The 19,545-nt window shown below is 51.7% G+C and overlaps 1 protein-coding gene and 1 long non-coding RNA gene across 2 annotated transcripts; both read left to right on the plus strand.

Annotated features, from left to right (window-relative positions):
- Positions 1–273: 273 nt before the first annotated feature.
- LOC139046891 (endothelin-converting enzyme-like 1) lies at positions 274–5,085 on the plus strand. The gene is made up of 2 exons (XM_070520821.1): positions 274–703; positions 2,941–5,085. The coding sequence occupies exon 2, from the start codon at positions 3,184–3,186 to the stop codon at positions 4,999–5,001; it is 1,818 nt and encodes a 605-aa protein (XP_070376922.1). The 5' UTR covers positions 274–703; positions 2,941–3,183; the 3' UTR covers positions 5,002–5,085.
- Positions 5,086–9,066: 3,981 nt separating this feature from the next.
- On the plus strand, positions 9,067–18,073 carry LOC139061169 (uncharacterized). The gene is made up of 2 exons (XR_011515235.1): positions 9,067–9,487; positions 16,985–18,073. It is a non-coding gene; the product is annotated as an uncharacterized lncRNA (long non-coding RNA).
- Positions 18,074–19,545: the final 1,472 nt, after the last annotated feature.

A 19,545-nucleotide genomic window follows, 5' to 3' on the forward strand; every position in this document is an offset into this window, starting at 1 on the left:
GTGAAGGGAAGCGCAGTCGAGGACGGCAGAAGGTGTGGCGATGAAATGAGGAAATTTGCGGGCGCAAATTAGAGTCGGTTGGCGCAGGACATGCATAATTGGAGATCGTAGGGAAAGGCCATCGTCCTGCAGTGTACATAAAATAGGTTGATGATGATGATTATGGTGGTGACTATGATGATGAACATTGCCGTTGTCGTTTTGACCTTATGGCGTAGGAAATCCCCATCGTGAGTACGTGTTCTTCACGCGGGCTCACAATCAGCAGCAGCTGCGGCGGGTGCCCTCACGAGCGGACCGACAGAGCAAGAGCAGCTGGACGCTTGCAGGCTTGTCTCGCTCTTGCTGACAGTCAGGGACGGCATTCACACGCAGGGCGACCTTCAGGTGTGCCGGAGACAGCATTGAGTTCAATAACGAAGCGATGGCCGACACTGGGGCGACCACTATCGACAGCAGCAGCAGCTCGAGCTCCTCGGATTCGGAGCGGAACGCCTTAGGCGGTTCGAGGCTTACCACGGGTCCTACGAGACGACCGGGCTTCCAGCGACTCGAGTTGCACGAGCTCCTTCAGGTGCGCCAGATGCAGGCGGCGGCGCGGCGGGCGGCAGATGCAGCCGCCCACGGCGATGGCGCAGACACCGCGCTCGATTCTTCAGCGACGTCTGCCCTCGCGTTGCCGGATCCGGCTCCGGCAGCACAGGTGAGCAATCGGAAACAGACGATAGAGGGCGCGATTGCTGCGCGATTGCTGCGCAGCGGGCGCGAACGGGAATATACCACAGCGTGTCAGGTCGAGTAGGCTTAGCAGTTGCAGGCGGGTTGACGTGCCTCGGGTCGTGCAGGCGGATACGTTTACGTAACGCCAATAACGTCGAGGCAAGTCGCCTTGTCGAGACGAGATCCGGTTATCCGGCTTCACGCGAACGCTAGCAGGTCGGACTCAGGTACACAGCGTCGGACTGGGCCGTCAGCCGGACTGGGAAGGGTGCACGGGGTGAATTGCTGAACCCCATCGGAAAGAAGTGTGTAAGCGCTGTAGTGGCGCTCTCAGTCAGTCCGACTTCTGACTCTACCCGCTAGCGATGTGCATTTAATTCTAGTCGTGTGGAAATGCCGAGCCACAAGAGTTGGACAAGAACCAGCACTTCTATTACCGCTATAGCGTTAATAGAAACCAAGGACATCACGTGAGCGAAGTGTTCCCAGAGTCCTTATAAGGAGTGTGGGAGCACTTCTCTCACGTGTGGCCCTTGTTTTCTCGTATACTATCTGTAGGCTAACTTTCGGAATCCAGACAGGTGCTGAACAGGAGAGGTCAAGCCCACTCTCCACCTGTCGTGCTTACACGAACCCAATTCTCGCGAGTGTGACAGCAACTTTGTACCTTGCACAGGAGGACTGGGAGAGGGGAAGATACCATCCTACGTGGGCGTTAATGTCTAGAAAGAGCATCTGATGCTACACGCAAGTGTCTCCAACTCCCAAACCATCAGTCCTATGGCATACATGTTTAGATGCATATTCCCATGTGTCTCAATAGGCTAGAGTCAAACTGCTACAGGCAGTCCCATTCAACGCATCCCAACATTCATTCTCGTTATCCTGCTCTAGCGTTACATGGACTGGGTGGCGGGATTATGATTCGACAGCCAACAGCCTTAACGCAAGCGAACCTTGTGCCAAAATCGGGCTGGCCGACCTGTTGTAGTTGTCAACGGAAAAGAAGTGGAGTCGGTTGACGTGCCGCCCCACGTCGGCTTCATGTATCTATCTCAGTCTTGCACATACATCACACTCTTGATTTTCAAATTATACGCTATGCGTGAAATTGAAGAGAGGGTCGAACCTAATCAGAATCACCCAGAAAACGTGGCCAACGTTTATTGCTAGGTGGGTGTATACAAGACATTTTGAAACCACATCAAAAATTAGTCAGAAGATATAGATCCGTATATTTCAGCCGTGCTTACTCAGCGTGGTTTAACTGGTTTCGGCCACACTAGTTCCACTTTGGCTATGCATGAGAGGGCGTTTGTCGAGACATTACGAACTAGCTGAGAACTCGCACGCTTCGGTGGTGAGCAGCAACTTCAAACGAGAGTCCCAGTTCTTGGCATTACGTCAATGACTTAATCCAAGCAGTGTAAGAAACACAGGTCGAGTTAGCAGGCAGGAAGCACGCTGGGAGATTACGCCTTTCGCAGAAGCATGCACTCTATGAAAACACGTGGCATGACGGGAAATCTCTTGCGTAGAGACAGGTTTGTAAGAGCGGTTCGCGGCGCATTACACCGAAATGTTGTAATTATGAAGAAAGGCAAAGTTGTACTTTTTCTCCAGTCCGGGTTGTCCTAATATGGCAAAGTTTAAACTACGTTTCCATATGGCTATACGCTCTGATTCATTCCATTGAGAAGTTTATGTGTCCGTAGACGCAATCTGCATCCGTAACACAGTGATCCTGTTATGGGCCTGTAGCACATACAGGGACACTATCGCAGAATAGGGTTAGTGCGTATGTTGTTAAACAGGTTCGAACTACTCTCGCGTCTCCGCGTGCCAACGACGAGCTTAACGCCATATTTCTGACTACAGCATGGGTTTTCTCAACGCCTTTACAGCCTTTCCGGAAAACACTTATCTCAACGCGTTTCCACTGGAACTGGTGTTTTCATTTTAGCTTGGGAACCTGAAGCAGAAGTGTAGCCAGAACCATAATCAGGCTGCAGGTGTGTTTAACCTACCATAGCAACCTTTTTGTATTTCTTAGGACGGTACGTGTTCTTATAGCGACAGACAGCATTTCGGCGCACTATTAGAAATTGAAACTCAAAGTAACATGAATATAGTCAAAGCAATAATCTAGACGCTTTATCAGATGTTCACGGCTGCAGTCAACAAGGTACAAACTTTTCACTTTGCATTTCCCACCCGCAGGAACACGCCGGGCCTAATGTAGTCGTCATTCGAGCAAACTGGCGCATGAACCCCAGGCACGTGACCATCCTGGAGGCGATGGCCGTGATTTTTTCCATCGCCTTTCTCCTCTACCTGGGATCGATGCTGTGAATTCGCGTCAAGGACAAGGGTCTTCTCCACGCAAGCTCCCGGACGTCGCACGCAGAACACGCGGATCTACCACTTTTTTCTGGCTGCCATGAAACGGCATGCCACAAGTATATGGCCGCTATAGAGCTTTCGATTAATCGATCTCAAGACCCGTGCCGAAATTTCTACCGCTTCGTCTGCGACGGGTGGACACGCCAACACCACCTGCTGTCCGTCGTGGATGCAGCGGAAGATGCGATGTACGGTCGCGCGCTTAAAGCCATCGAGTGGAGCACCGAACACGGCGGCAGCCAGTATTTCGCAGCACCTTCGGCGTCGAGCCTCGAGAAGAAGGTAGCCGGCCTTGCCAAGTCGTGCATGGAGCTTTCGCAGAGCAGCTTGCCCGACCTCAAAAAGTTCATGGCCGCGCGCCATCTCCCGTGGCCTAAGACGTCTCGCTGGGATCTCCTAGAGATTCTGCTCGATCTTTCTGGCAACTGGAACGTGCATCTGTGGTTCCACGTGAGCTTCGAACTGGCTCCTCTTCGCGGAGGGACCGGGGAGCCCGTGCTAAAGATTGGCCACAGCGCTGCCTTTCATGCCTGGATTGCCACCACGCGGGCGTTCGCCGCTCAGCCAGCGAAGACGGCAGCGTCGCTCCGGTACCGTCGATACGTGCGAGCCATGTTGTGGCTATTCGATGCTTCCGAAGCGGTCGAAGACGAGGTCATCGCCAAAATAGAGGCAATGGACCGGCTGACACTTCAGGTGCTGGGCCCCGCGATGGCCGAGCCGGACTCGAGAATTCTGCGCATGTCGATCCGCAACCTCACAGACACGGCGACTCCGGGCATTGCTGCTGGACGGCTGCTGCTCCTGTTGAACGAGTACTTCATCTGGGCACGCCGCTTTTCGGCTCGGGACATCGTGCAAGTGGAAAACGCCGGCCTGCTTCGGTCCGTCGTCTACCTACTGGGACTCGACTCCGATACGCGAGAGGCGCTCACGCTGAGCCTAGGCCTTCGCGTTGCCCACGAGTTGGGCTGGATGGCTAGCCGGGAGATCGCGGATGCCACGCTGGAGCTTGCTGGCTTGCCTCCGTCGGCGCATCGGCGACGCTGCCTGATTCAGGTCGAAAGCGCGGTGGGCATCGGGTGGCTCAGTTTGTTCCCGAAGCACCGAGGCGCCGAGGATGTCGTTCGGGACGTGCGGGACGTTCTCGTTGACGCGGTGGCACGCCACAAGGAGGCCTTGCTCCAGCTTTGGGCCCCGGGCGCCATTGTACCATGGAACAACGAGACCTTCCTGGCAAGCGTGCTGCCAGAACCGTCGCGCGGAGCTCGCTTCTTCGTCGACTGGTTGAACCTGATGAACGGGCGCTGGCGCCTCCTGGAACAAGACGTAACGAGCGTTCTCAAGGCGGGTTCCTTTCTTCACCACCGATGGAGCTTTCGCGGCGCGCTCACCATCGCCGAAAACTTCTTTGTGTTCCCGCTGTTCCATTCAGACTTTCCGGCGGCCGTTAACTACGGCGGTGCCGGACGACTTCTCGCTGACGAAGTGCTCAGGGGCCTGTACCATGATCGTCTCGTCAACGTGATCCCCCTTCGCAAGCAAGATATACGCAATGATAACATTCGGCACACCAGCGGCACTTCCACTGCACCACAGGAGTGGTTGCCAAATTATGTGGACTTGAAGGCTCTCCTGGCCAGCCTGGCTGCCTACAGGCTAAGCATTGCTCGAAACACAAGCAGTGCGTACGCCAAAGAGTCGAGCCTCGCGCAAGACAGGCTCTTTTTCGTGGCTTCTTGCTACGCTCTGTGCTCCAGCGGCAACCATGTGGACGTGCTGTACGGAGATGCAAGCCAACGCTGCAACGTGCCCGTCAAGGCGCTGCCCGAGTTTGCGGCAGCGTTTCAGTGCGTGAAAACACAAGCTCTGCGATAATCTTCGCATGAGCATTACTTGTGCTCTCTGCTTAACACCCGTGGCTTGCTCGTGATGGTGGTCACGCGTGGCTTATTAAAATTCTTGCCGGGCGTTATTGTTTGAATGCTATCGTTACGCTGAACAACGACGACGACCCCAAACCCAGCAACAACAGCAACAACATAAACAACACCAACAACAGCAGCAGCAGCAAAAAAAAAAACTTAAATTACAAAACACGTTTAGCTGTTAAAACTGCACTAGTTGCCTCGGTGAAAACGTCACAGTCCGAAGCAAAGTTGTTGGCGTGTTTTGGATTCGTATTTCTTGCATTGCACAGCTTTATCCTGCAAAAATGAACAAAGAAAAAGCGACAGACTAATTTTGTCACGGATTGGCCACAGGACACACAATTTTCTTTTCAGATCCAGCTTGCGGTTCGAGGTAACTGCATCAATGCAGATTAAGGATAGCTTACTATTGGTCAAAGTTTTCTGTGTGGTCGCTAGATCTTCCAGCAGATTAGTCAAGCGAGAGAGAGAGAGAGAACATTTATTTGGGCCATCGAGGTCATTGCTCTTGAGGTCGAGTTGGTGGTGTCCTCATTCCTGGGCTCCACTGGCCATGGCTTCACGACGTACTTGCTGGACGAGAGCTTCCTATCCAGCCAGGGTATCGCCGGTCAGCTGTACCTCCCGCTGCTCAAATGACCTGCTAGAAGTCTAAGTGTAGAGGTTTGCCCCCGCACCCCTACGAGATGCGAAAGTGTAGCGCGTTTGTCGCCGCACCAGGGGCAGATGCGGTGATATGTATGTGGGTACATTTTGCTGTATCTCTGTAGGTTTGGGAATGTGTTTGTCTGAATAAGCTTGAGAGCTACTGTCTCTTCGGTGCTGAGCTTTCTGTGAGGGGCAGGATAAATCTTGCGGTTGAGTCGCCGGATCTCGAGTATGTAGCAGTAATAGGATGGCAGGGGCACGAAGGTAAATGATGGGGATTGATGAGACGATTGGTTTTGCCCCGCTTGGTTGATTAGCGCTCGAGCTAAGGCGTTCGCCCTTTCGTTACCCTCCAGTCCGCGTGGCCCGGCGTCCACGTGATTTGATGGAATTCTTGCAGCCTCGGGCCTATAATCTAGCTGAGCCGCCAGCAGAGGTGTTAGTCCGTTGCTAAAGTTACGGCAGGCCTGTTGCGACTCGGTAACGGCATTAACTTCTCTGCCTACCCTGTCTTGTTGCTTTATTACTAGCGCCGCGGCAATGGTCTCAGCCGCAGCTGCCCGGACGGAGGCCGCGAGGGTCAAGGATTTGTCTGTCCAGTTCACGGCGGCTGCCGCGAAGAGGTTCCCTATTGGGTACGCCGCCACGTCTATGTACGTTACGTACGGTTCACGCTTGAATTGTCGGCGCTGTCTGTCGACGCGAGTCTTGCGTCGTCCTTCGTCGAGTTCATGACTCATGTGCTTCGGTATGGGGTTCACCTTGATCTTGCCTCTGACCTCAAGCGGGAGAGATCGTTGCCCATCGAGGGCACTGAGCTCCGTTGCCATTGCGGTCCGGTGGAGGATGGATCGGCCCCCCGTCGTGTCTGAAGTCTGGCTTTTTGTGAAGCCATAACCGCGTCCGACCGCTCAGCGAAGGTGTTGTGGATTCCGAGGGTCGCTAACTTCTCCTTTGAGGTGGTGATAGGGAGACCCAGGGACAAAAACTAGTCAAAAAGGTTTTACGTTATATGTAGTTTGGGTCAGGTGCACTGATAACCGTCCACACACGAACGCTTTAGAACCAGAACAGAGTTGGGTAATAGTAGTAGTAGTGGTGGTAGTAGTAGTAGTAGTAGTAGTAGTAGTAGTAGTAGTAGTAGTAGTAGTAGTAGTAGTAGTAAATCTTTATTAAGACAGGGAGTACGGGCAAAGGGCTCAAAGAGTGATGGGTGGCTCCCCTAGTCTAGGGCTTCACTGGCCTTGGCCTCCCTGTGAACTTGCTGGAGGACTGTCCTCTGAACACACAGGTGCCAGCTGGCTAACTGTCCCACTGCTCCGCTAATGATTGTTGGTGGTTTCTGTTCGGCTGAATGATGTTTATCCGCATCTCTTAAAACCTACACAATATTGAGTTAGATGGCCGTGGTGTAACGGTAGATCAACCCTATCCCACATTGTTTGGACGTGTGAAAGTTGCGCAACTTTTTCTACATAACGCGTTGTTCGGTTGGAAGGCCACACTTTATATTGAATGCCGGATTTGTGATATTATTTGCCCCCTGATTCCCTTTAGGAATATATTTGCACATGCAGGAAGGAAGGAAATCAACTTTAGTCAAGGTCCTGCAGGCCACGAGAGCTTGGGCTCTCATGGAGTGGGCGTCTCCCACGACGGAACCAGGAGGTTGAGTTTCCTTACGGCGTCGTAGACCTGCTGGACGGGCCAGAGTTGGGCACGGAGTCCTTCTCACCGGATTGCTATTTCAAACTTGCGCTAGTCCGGTTCCGAGTTTATGTGAGCTTGCGAGCACGGCCAGAGTAAATGATAGACGTTAAGGGATGTGTTGCAATTGGTGCAATACTTGTCGTAGGAGACTTTTAGAGCTCAGGCATGTAGTGGTGTAGTCTTTTTTGCGTGGGGTATGTGTCTGTTTGTAGCATTCTGAGTGTAACCGCTTGAGCTCGAGTGAGTGTGCGGTCTGGCGTGCTATACTGTCTACGTTGTAGGTAGTAGTGTTTAGTGATTTCATTGTATGTAGTGGAGGCGTCCTTATTCTCCGAGTGGTCGGGTGAAGCTGCGCGGTCTGTAAGAGCGCGCGCACTCGTGTGCCACCTCGTTAAGGTTGGGGACGTCGCCGATCTTTGGTCCTAAGTGTGCCGGGAACCAGTATATGACGTTGTTTCTAATCTCTTTCTTTGAAACAATTCTGAGAGCCTGTGCGCATACCATGCCCTTTTGGAAAGCTCTGATAGCGGCTATGGAGTCGCTGTAGATGTGGGAAAGATTGTCGTCGGTGAACGCCACAGCGATCGCAACCTGTTCGCCCTGTTGAGGCTTCCTTACAGTTACCGTGGCGGCATATCTTGTGGATCCGCGGCCGTCCGCAAACACCACTGCAAAAGCACATTAAGATGCCGCTTGTTTGACGTCACATTTCCACGGCGACGCGTCCTCGCTGTACAGTGGGACTTAGGCGCGATGCGAGCTGAGAACAAAACAACGAAAACTCGCTGTACTGTCCTTTCATGAGTCCTCCAATACGGCGTGCCCCATAATCAGAAAGTGGTTTTGCCACGTAAAACGCTATAATGTTTCATCATCATCATCATCATCATCATCATCATCATCATCATCATCATAATCGTCGTCATCGTCGTCGTCATCATCATCATCCTCATCATTCGCCTTCTTCCAGCTCAATATATATTGATCTGCCAATTCCTGTGGCTTATGGCCTTTTTAGAAAATCCTGCACTATGGCGAAGCTATTAATTATATTGCACATCCTTATTACGGGTCATAGAGGGAACTCCAGCAATCTGGATCTACACGAGCAAAAATATCATGAGCCATTCCAATCTCTGAAGGGGGATGACCAGCGAAGCTGTGTAGCACACGACAAAGAAGTAACACGGAATTTTGAACACAGGTACGAAGACATTTATTGTCTTGATCGGTGATCATCGAGACGAAAGGTACGGACAGACATTTATTTTTACATTCATGTTTTCATTTGGCGTTATATGGAGGCAAATAATTTGAGACCGAAATCACCGCACCGACTGGCAGTGGGCCAGTGCCGTCAGCGCCTTCTTAGAGGGAGGGGCAATATGGGAACGGGGATATGAGCGGCAACGGAACGGAGACAGCTGTGGAAGAAGCAGACGAAGACGAACCACGTGAGTCATTGCTGATGATGATATTTTATTTCCACGCAGATTTGTTTACGGACACGAAAAATGCACAGAACCCTATAGCCATACAGAGCGTCGCTGCAAAAGCTAACTAAAAATTATTAAACAAAGAGCGACCAAAACCTGCCAATCGCACACGATGAAGAGCATGAGGAATAATCACGCGCTGCATTTCGAACGTGCCAAGCGGTGCAGCACCTACAGTACCGCCGGCATCGAAAGCGGATCGGCTTAGCCACAGCGATTGTTAACAGCTCCCGCAGCGATTTGTCCTTTCTGAACAGTGCATTCAGTCGTAGAACGATGTTCAGGCGCACCGGAGACCGGGTCGAGTTGAAAAACGCCGCGATGCCAGAGACCGGGACGAGCACTTCCTGCAGCAGCAGCAGCAGTTCGGGCACCTCAGGCTCGGACGCGTTCAGCCGCAGGCGCATCGCACGGCCGGCGAGACGGCCGGGCTTCCGTCGCCTCGAGTTGCACGAGCTTCACGAAGTGCGCCAGTTGCAGGTGGCGGCGCGCCGCGCTACTGACGCGGCGGCTGGTGGCGACGGCACAGGTACCGCGCTGGACCCGCTGGCCCTCCCAGAGCCGGCGCCGATGAACCAGGTGGGAGACTGATAGGCGTGTTTAGACCAGTGTGTGTCGTGTGCGCATATTCGAGCACATATATTTAGCGTAACGATATCGGGTGTTTACTTTGAAGCGATGCCCACTCGTGCTGCTGAGCCCGAGGTCGTGGGTTCGATTCCGGTAGGCTGCCGCGTTTCAATGAGGGCGAAATGCAAAAAAAAACAATCTTGTACCATGCATTCAGTGCACGTTAAAGGGCCCCAGCGGGTTAAACATTAATCTGGAGTCCCCCACTGTACAAGGTGCCTCATAATCAGATCGTGGTTTTGGCATGTAAAACCCGGGAACTTCATTTTCTTACTTTTTTATTAAAACGATAGTTTTCTTTAGCTTCTCTAGCCACTTTGAATGGTTGCACGATCTTGCACAACAAACAGCGGTACCGCACCCACTGACGCAAGTTGTAGACTGTAAGTTGGGCCACTAAGTATGCGCTGGCTGATGTTTTTCCGAGCAGACAATATGGGGCCCTGGGGATACATACATGTGCCCGGGGTAGACAACTTGCCGGTAGCTGCTGTCTGGCCTCGTAACAACTTGGACACTGCTTATGTGATATTAGTATGTTCCAATTCTCGGCCAATACTCCAGAATTAATGCGCCAACCTGACGGAATGCGCATGTAGCTTCAAATGGCTTAAAGCGAAAGCGCTGTCTCTGGAACAGACCACCCCGCGACGAGTGGGACTACCTGATAGCCATTGCAACGAAGTTACAGCCAGGATACTAAGGATAATGGAGGTTATGCTATGGAGTTTCAACTGGGGAGCAGTGATTACAACATGATACAGTGTGTCGTAGTGTCGTTCGGCATTGTGGCTGGCAGCGAGATTGTCACTTAGCGTGTGTGCTGAAGAACCCGCAAAGTTTCGCGATTCATGGATATCGTGGAGATATGCAGCAGGATACACAAAAACGCAATCGCCGATTTTGACAATAATATTCGATGGTTTCTGGCACAATTTTTTTTACTAAATTTAAAGAGAAACACATGTGGGGTGGCAGCCGCCAGAGTTTTTACTTTTTCGGCTGGATTAATCATTGCTTGAACGTTAAGGGCATGATTTTTTTAACATATGAAGTTCATAATTCACTAGAATCAATACAAAAATTGATAATTGAGATTACAACTAATTACTTTGGGACGCAAGTGGCAATTTACAAATTGTAGCCGGGGAATTCGCAAGGCCTATCTACTAGGAACAAATTCGGAGGACAAAATTCTTTCAATAATCCCTAAAGCATACGACAAAACAAATTTCCTTCCAGTTATTTCTGTCATAAAAAATACTTGGAATGAGTTTTGCTAGAACAGTATGTGGAACAGGTGCATTTTTTTTTACCGAATGCCTGACAGCACACATCTTGAGACTACATGCTCAATTCACAGCCGCGGTCGAATTTCGGAGGGGGCGAAGTGCAAGAACGTTTAGGTGCAAGTTACGTGAACCCCGGGTGGTCCGGATGTCACCTCTACGGAGCGTCTATCATAGCCCTGCAGTACTCATTAAGGTCTATAGCTGGTAAGACAACTTATTTTAGGAGAACTGTGTCTTTTTCTGTCCCATCTTTTTCGCTGTTCCCTTCAATGAGACAGCGGCAGTGTTACTTTGGGACGTTAGTCGCCAAGCATCAATCAATTAAAAGGTCAATTGCGGGCTACAATTTGTAAATTGCAATATGTACGACAAAGTCTCCCGTTAAAAACTTATTCAATGTAGTTTTCTTAATTAGTCAATTATGCATTTTGATTTATTGCGCAAATGATGTTCGCCTCCTCGAGCGATCCAGTTCAATGATTTGAAACGTGCTTTCACCCACAGTAAACTTTAGAGCACAGCCCTTAGACACCCGTTCGTGCGTTGAGCATCGGAGCGCCTCGGCGTCCCTCATCGTCCCTCGTAACCGAGAAAACTAGGAGAGCGAGAGAGGAAAGAGCGAACGCGGTTGGCAGTGGGGGATGACAGGCGGCGACAGCGAAGAGATCGCGAGGAGGAAAGCGGAGGAGGAGGTTACAGTGAAAGCATGAGGTGGAAAGAGGGAGGAGGAGTGTATTGCGAAAGGGTGAGGACAAAGCAGAGTGCCGCACGAGGCTGCGAGATGGCACCATAGCACTAGAACGGAGCTCCGGAGGTTACAGTGAAAGCATGGGGTGGAAAGAGGGAGGATGAGTGTATGGCTAAAGGGCGAGGACAAAGCAGAGTGCCGCACAAGACTACGAGATGGCACCATAGCACTAGAACGGAGCTCCGGAGGTTACAGTGAAAGCATGAGGTGGAAAGAGCGAGGAGGAGTGTATGGCGAAAGGGCGAGGACAAAGCAGAGTGCCGCACAAGACTACGAGATGGCACCATAGCACTAGAACGGAGCTCCGGAGGTTACAGTGAAAGCATGGGGTAGAAAGAGGGAGGATGAGTGTATGGCGAAAGGGCGAGGACAAAGCAGAGTGCCGCACAAGACTACGAGATGGCACCATAGCACTAGAACGGAGCTCCGGAGGTTACAGTGAAAGCATGAGGTGGAAAGAGCGAGGAGGAGTGTATGGCGAAAGGGTGAGGACAAAGCAGAGTGCCGCACGAGACTACGAGATGGCACCATAGCACTAGAACGGAGCTCCGGAGGTTACAGTGAAAGCATGAGGTGGAAAGAGCGAGGAGGAGTGTATGGCGAAAGGGTGAGGACAAAGCAGAGTGCCGCACGAGGCTGCGAGATGGCACCATAGCACTAGAACGGAGCTCCGGAGGTTACAGTGAAAGCATGGGGTGGAAAGAGGGAGGATGAGTGTATGGCTAAAGGGTGAGGACAAAGCAGAGTGCCGCACAAGACTACGAGATGGCACCATAGCACTAGAACGGAGCTCCGGAGGTTACAGTGAAAGCATGAGGTGGAAAGAGCGAGGAGGAGTGTATGGCGAAAGGGCGAGGACAAAGCAGAGTGCCGCACAAGACTACGAGATGGCACCATAGCACTAGAACGGAGCTCCGGAGGTTACAGTGAAAGCATGAGGTGGAAAGAGCGAGGAGGAGTGTATGGCGAAAGGGCGAGGACAAAGCAGAGTGCCGCACAAGACTACGAGATGGCACCATAGCACTAGAACGGAGCTCCGGAGGTTACAGTGAAAGCATGGGGTAGAAAGAGGGAGGATGAGTGTATGGCGAAAGGGCGAGGACAAAGCAGAGTGCCGCACAAGACTACGAGATGGCACCATAGCACTAGAACGGAGCTCCGGAGGTTACAGTGAAAGCATGAGGTGGAAAGAGCGAGGAGGAGTGTATGGCGAAAGGGTGAGGACAAAGCAGAGTGCCGCACGAGACTACGAGATGGCACCATAGCACTAGAACGGAGCTCCGGAGGTTACAGTGAAAGCATGAGGTGGAAAGAGCGAGGAGGAGTGTATGGCGAAAGGGCGAGGACAAAGCAGAGTGCCGCAGAAGACTACGAGATGGCACCATAGCACTAGAACGGAGCTCCGGAGGTTACAGTGAAAGCATGAGGTGGAAAGAGCGAGGAGGAGTGTATGGCGAAAGGGCGAGGACAAAGCAGAGTGCCGCACAAGACTACGAGATGGCACCATAGCACTAGAACGGAGCTCCGGAGGTTACAGTGAAAGCATGGGGTGGAAAGAGGGAGGATGAGTGTATGGCTAAAGGGTGAGGACAAATCAGAGTGCCGCACGAGACTACGAGATGGCACCATAGCACTAGAACGGAGCTCCGGAGGTTACAGTGAAAGCATGAGGTGGAAAGAGCGAGGAGGAGTGTATGGCGAAAGGGCGAGGACAAAGCAGAGTGCCGCACAAGACTACGAGATGGCACCATAGCACTAGAACGGAGCTCCGGAGGTTACAGTGAAAGCATGGGGTGGAAAGAGCGAGGAGGAGTGTATGGCGAAAGGGTGAGGACAAAGCAGAGTGCCGCACGAGACTACGAGATGGCACCATAGCACTAGAACGGAGCTCCGGAGGTTACAGTGAAAGCATGGGGTGGAAAGAGCGAGGAGGAGTGTATGGCGAAAGGGCGAGGACAAAGCAGAGTGCCGCACAAGACTACGAGATGGCACCATAGCACTAGAACGGAGCTCCGGAGGTTACAGTGAAAGCATGGGGTGGAAAGAGGGAGGATGAGTGTATGGCGAAAGGGCGAGGACAAAGCAGAGTGCCGCACAAGACTACGAGATGGCACCATAGCACTAGAACGGAGCTCCGGAGGTTACAGTGAAAGCATGAGGTGGAAAGAGCGAGGAGGAGTGTATGGCTAAAGGGTGAGGACAAATCAGAGTGCCGCACGAGACTACGAGATGGCACCATAGCACTAGAACGGAGCTCCGGAGGTTAAAGTGAAAGCATGAGGTGGAAAGAGCGAGGAGGAGTGTATGGCGAAAGGGCGAGGACAAAGCAGAGTGCCGCACAAGACTACGAGATGGCACCATAGCACTAGAACGGAGCTCCGGAGGTTACAGTGAAAGCATGAGGTGGAAAGAGCGAGGAGGAGTGTATGGCGAAAGGGCGAGGACAAAGCAGAGTGCCGCACAAGACTAGGAGATGGCACCATAGCACTAGAACGGAGCTCCGGAGGTTACAGTGAAAGCATGGGGTGGAAAGAGGGAGGATGAGTGTATGGCTAAAGGGTGAGGACAAATCAGAGTGCCGCACGAGACTACGAGATGGCACCATAGCACTAGAACGGAGCTCCGGAGGTTACAGTGAAAGCATGAGGTGGAAAGAGCGAGGAGGAGTGTATGGCGAAAGGGCGAGGACAAAGCAGAGTGCCGCACAAGACTACGAGATGGCACCATAGCACTAGAACGGAGCTCCGGAGGTTACAGTGAAAGCATGAGGTGGAAAGAGGGAGGAGGATTGTATGGCGAAAGGGTGAGGACAAAGCAGAGTGCCGCACGAGACTACGAGATGGCACCATAGCACTAGAACGGTGCTCCGGAGGTTACAGTGAAAGCATGAGGTGGAAAGAGGGAGGAGGATTGTATGGCGAAAGGGCGAGGACAAAGCAGAGTGCCGCACAAGACTACGAGATGGCACCATAGCACTAGAACGGAGCTCCGGAGGTTACAGTGAAAGCATGAGGTGGAAAGAGCGAGGAGGAGTGTATGGCGAAAGGGTGAGGACAAAGCAGAGTGCCGCACAAGACTACGAGATGGCACCATAGCACTAGAACGGAGCTCCGGAGGTTACAGTGAAAGCATGAGGTGGAAAGAGCGAGGAGGAGTGTATGGCGAAAGGGTGAGGACAAAGCAGAGTGCCGCACGAGACTACGAGATGGCACCATAGCACTAGAACGGAGCTCCGGAGGTTACAGTGAAAGCATGAGGTGGAAAGAGCGAGGAGGAGTGTATGGCGAAAGGGCGAGGACAAAGCAGAGTGCCGCACAAGACTACGAGATGGCACCATAGCACTAGAACGGAGCTACGGAGGTTACAGTGAAAGCATGAGGTGGAAAGAGCGAGGAGGAGTGCATGGCGAAAGGGTGAGGACAAAGCAGAGTGCCGCACGAGACTACGAGATGGCACCATAGCACTAGAACGGAGCTCCGGAGGTTACAGTGAAAGCATGAGGTGGAAAGAGCGAGGAGGAGTGTATGGCGAAAGGGCGAGGACAAAGCAGAGTGCCGCACAAGACTACGAGATGGCACCATAGCACTAGAACGGAGCTCCGGAGGTTACAGTGAAAGCATGAGGTGGAAAGAGCGAGGAGGAGTGTATGGCGAAAGGGTGAGGACAAAGCAGAGTGCCGCACGAGACTACGAGATGGCACCATAGCACTAGAACGGAGCTCCGGAGGTTACAGTGAAAGCATGAGGTGGAAAGAGCGAGGAGGAGTGTATGGCGAAAGGGCGAGGACAAAGCAGAGTGCCGCACAAGACTACGAGATGGCACCATAGCACTAGAACGGAGCTCCGGAGGTTACAGTGAAAGCATGGGGTAGAAAGAGGGAGGATGAGTGTATGGCGAAAGGGCGAGGACAAAGCAGAGTGCCGCATAAGACTACGAGATGGCACCATAGCACTAGAACGGAGCTCCGGAGGTTACAGTGAAAGCATGAGGTGGAAAGAGCGAGGAGGAGTGTATGGCGAAAGGGCGAGGACAAAGCAGAGTGCCGCACAAGACTACGAGATGGCACCATAGCACTAGAACGGAGCTCCGGAGGTTACAGTGAAAGCATGAGGTGGAAAGAGCGAGGAGGAGTGTATGGCGAAAGGGCGAGGACAAAGCAGAGTGCCGCACAAGACTACGAGATGGCACCATAGCACTAGAACGGAGCTCCGGAGGTTACAGTGAAAGCATGAGGTGGAAAGAGCGAGGAGGAGTGTATGGCGAAAGGGTGAGGACAAAGCAGAGTGCCGCACGAGACTACGAGATGGCACCATAGCACTAGAACGGAGCTCCGGAGGTTACAGTGAAAGCATGAGGTGGAAAGAGCGAGGAGGAGTGTATGGCGAAAGGGTGAGGACAAAGCAGAGTGCCGCACGAGACTACGAGATGGCACCATAGCACTAGAACGGAGCTCCGGAGGTTACAGTGAAAGCATGAGGTGGAAAGAGCGAGGAGGAGTGTATGGCGAAAGGGCGAGGACAAAGCAGAGTGCCGCACAAGACTACGAGATGGCACCATAGCACTAGAACGGAGCTCCGGAGGTTACAGTGAAAGCATGAGGTGGAAAGAGCGAGGAGGAGTGTATGGCGAAAGGGTGAGGACAAAGCAGAGTGCCGCACGAGACTACGAGATGGCACCATAGCACTAGAACGGAGCTCCTAGGCGCCCGTTCCTGCGGCGAGCGTCGGCGCCCCTCGTAACTGAGCGAACGAGCATGGCAAAGGATGACAATATATATATATATATATATAGTGAATGTTACGTTCAGTATCTGGGCGTCGTAATCAGATTCTTGGGTTTAGTAAAAGTCGTGACCTTCTGGCGAATTGCAATGCGATTTCACAAAGGTTTTCGTTCGTAAGTGCTGCTTACCATTGTTCGCTCGCAGCTTCTCAATGTCCGACATAGCAATTGGCTGGCGTCTGATATCCCGTCTGCGCCCTCATAGTGGCCGGTAGCGAACCCGCTACCTCGAGCTCTGCAGAACAATATACCGTAGCCATAATAGGCTACCGCGGCTATGGTTAATCACGAAAGGCACTTACTTCAAAGAAACTTTGTCAACAAGACCCTTGGCCGTGGTGTAGCTGCATAGTTGCTTTAGGCCAGAACTCGTCATTCGGGCCCGTATCACACCAATGTCTTATAGACATGGCGTAGCTGAAAACGAATAAGTGCTCTATGTTATTTGGCTTGATACCATTCATCACCGCTAACAGTACAGTGCACCCGAAAATTACTATTGCTACTACTATAAGACTGTCACAGCTGCTACCAAACACGTAATACTGATGCCATGCTACAGACCTCTACTCTCATGAACTGCTATATAAAGTGACGTCCCTACGATGACATTTACATTCGCAGGAACGCAACGACGTCGAAGTAGTTGTTCGACGAGGGAATCGGTACATGAATCCGAGATTCGAGGCAGCGCTTTCCGCCACGGCCATCCTCTGCAGCTCCTTGGCTCGACTGCGGATTGGCATAAAGTACCGCGACCTCCTCCGCGCCAGCACCCGGAGGGCTTATGCAGAACGTGCGGACCTTCCCGTTTTCAGGCTGCGACGAAATGGCGTGCCAGCTCTACATGGCTGCTATAAGAACTTCCATAAAGAAGTCTCAAGACCCCTGCAAAGACTTCTACGGGTTCGTCTGCGACGGCTGGAAGCATCAATACCATCTGCTCTCTTTTATGGACGCGGCTGAAGATACGATGTACGAACGCGCGCTCAACGCCATCAAGCTGGCTTCCCTGGACAGCCACAACCAGGATCAATCCGCTTCGCCCGCTATCAGCGTCCAGAAGAAGGTGGCCGCCCCAGCCAGGTCCTGCGTGGAACTTTCGGAGAGCAGCCTGCAAGACCTGAGAAGGTTCATGTTCGAGCGCCACCTGCCATGGCCCGAAAAATCTCGCTGGGACCCACTGGCGATTCTGCTCGACCTGTCTGCAAACTGGAACGTTCATCTCTGGTTTCAAGTCAACATCAGGCTGTCTCCACTTCGTGTCGGTAGCATCGAGCCGGTACTGAAGATTGCTCCCAGCGCAGCCTTTCGCTCGTGGGTGGCTACCATGCGTGCATTCGCCGGCCATCCAACGGGGTCGGCGCCGTGGCTTGGCACGTAAAACCCCGTATTTAAAAAAAAATCTATACCAAACGGCAAGTGCGCATGCTTGTCACAATGTATACTGCAAAGCTGCTTGTTTAAAAGCAACCACGTGCACGCGATATTCAAATGAAGACGACCAGCTCTAGACACGCGATGGGTGGACCCTGTCGCGTGTCATGGTTTGAAGAAACCACATGGGCACTACATCAAGAAAAGAAGTGGTGGAACATTTCCATTGTCCGAACAAGTATACAATCGCATGCCGGCAAAAGATTGCAAAATGTGCCCCGAGTATAACGTCTTAACCCGAATGTACTACAGATGGATGGATAGATGGATGCAAAACTTTAATGAAGGTCCTGAGGTACGCGACTCAGCACGCTGCGGGCCGTTCCCACGTTGGGACAGTCAGGCCACGCCCGACCGTCGCATCGTGGGCATTCTGGACAGCCCATAGTTGCGCCCCGGCATCGGGGCTCTTGATAGCGGAGAGCGACTTGTCCTCATTGATTTGTTCTGTGCCTCGTAACGAGGGGCAACGCCGGAGCAAATGGTCTAGGCTGGCTAAGTCAGTGCGGTGCCTGCAAGAACTAGTGGCATAGGTGTCGGGATAAAGCTTGTGGAATAAAGCTGGGCTGGGATAAGAGCCTGTTTGCAATAATCTGAGGGCCAGTGCCTGTGCTCTATTTAACTTCCTGTGTGGAAGGGGAACGTCTCTCCTGCCGAGGTAAACGTGCTGCGTATTTCATGCACATTTTTAATATTCCGCGTCATCGCTAGTAAAAAAAGAGCTTTAAGAAATAAAAAAATATTTCGCGGCTCAATGCTCATAAACAAACAGCTGCTATCGATAGCCACGACAGAACGTCAATACCTTATCTTCAGCGTGAGATGAGACTAAGCGAAGGCTGATTTTACCGTTTATTTCTTGCTGTCATAACAGAGAGAAAGTAGCAAGAGATAATTCAGACTGAAGTATATATATAGGAGGCCTGGGGTAGTCTAGGTGTTCCCATTTTGTTATGGGCAACCACGGGTAAGTGAGACTCAGGCAGAAAGAGCGCTCCTCCAGAGACTTAGAGGCGGACGGAATCTCGTGTCTTTGTGACGCTCAACAAACTACGTGTACTTGGCCTGCAATTTACTAAAAAATTAGACCATCAGAAACCACCGAAGAATTGAATACTGACCTGTACAATACACAGAGAAGCCACGATACCGCCATTCGAAGCAGTAATCAACAGGTTTTGGAGACTCCTTCTAGAACTAGCGATGAGGTTTGAAGGGTGTTGCAAGATGTGAAACGGGTAAAGCAGCAGGAGCAGATGGAGTAACATTCAGTTTGCTCAAAGATTGAGAAGACATAATGATTGAAAAACTGGCGGCTTTCTATGAGAAGTGTCTATCGACTTCAAGGGTTCCAGAAAACAGAAAATTGCAAACATTACACTAATTCACAAAAAGGGAGACGTTAAAGAATTGAAAAAATATAGGCCTATTAGCTTACTTCCAGCATTATGTAAAATACTGAAGATAAATCTCCTATAGAATAGGGGCCACACTGGAGTTTAGTCAACCACGGGAACAGGCCGGCTTCAGGAAGGAATACTCTGCAATAGATCACATCCGTGTCATCAATCAGGTAATCGAGAAATCCACAGAGCACCGTCAGCCTCTCTATGTGGCTTTCATAGATTACGAAAAGGCATTTGATTCAGTAGAGATACTAGCAGTAATAGAGGCTTTACGTAATCAAGGAGTAGAGGCCGCTTACGTAAATATCTTTTAAGATTTCTACAGAGATTCCACAGCTTCCT

This window comes from Dermacentor albipictus, chromosome 6, assembly GCF_038994185.2.
Source record: "Dermacentor albipictus isolate Rhodes 1998 colony chromosome 6, USDA_Dalb.pri_finalv2, whole genome shotgun sequence".
Classification (NCBI taxonomy): Eukaryota; Metazoa; Arthropoda; class Arachnida; order Ixodida; family Ixodidae; genus Dermacentor; species Dermacentor albipictus.

Coding starts and splice junctions, on each gene's coding strand:
- LOC139046891 (XM_070520821.1), top strand. CDS start 3,184: ATGGCCGCTATAGAGCTTTCGATTAATCGATCTCAAGACCCGTGCCGA.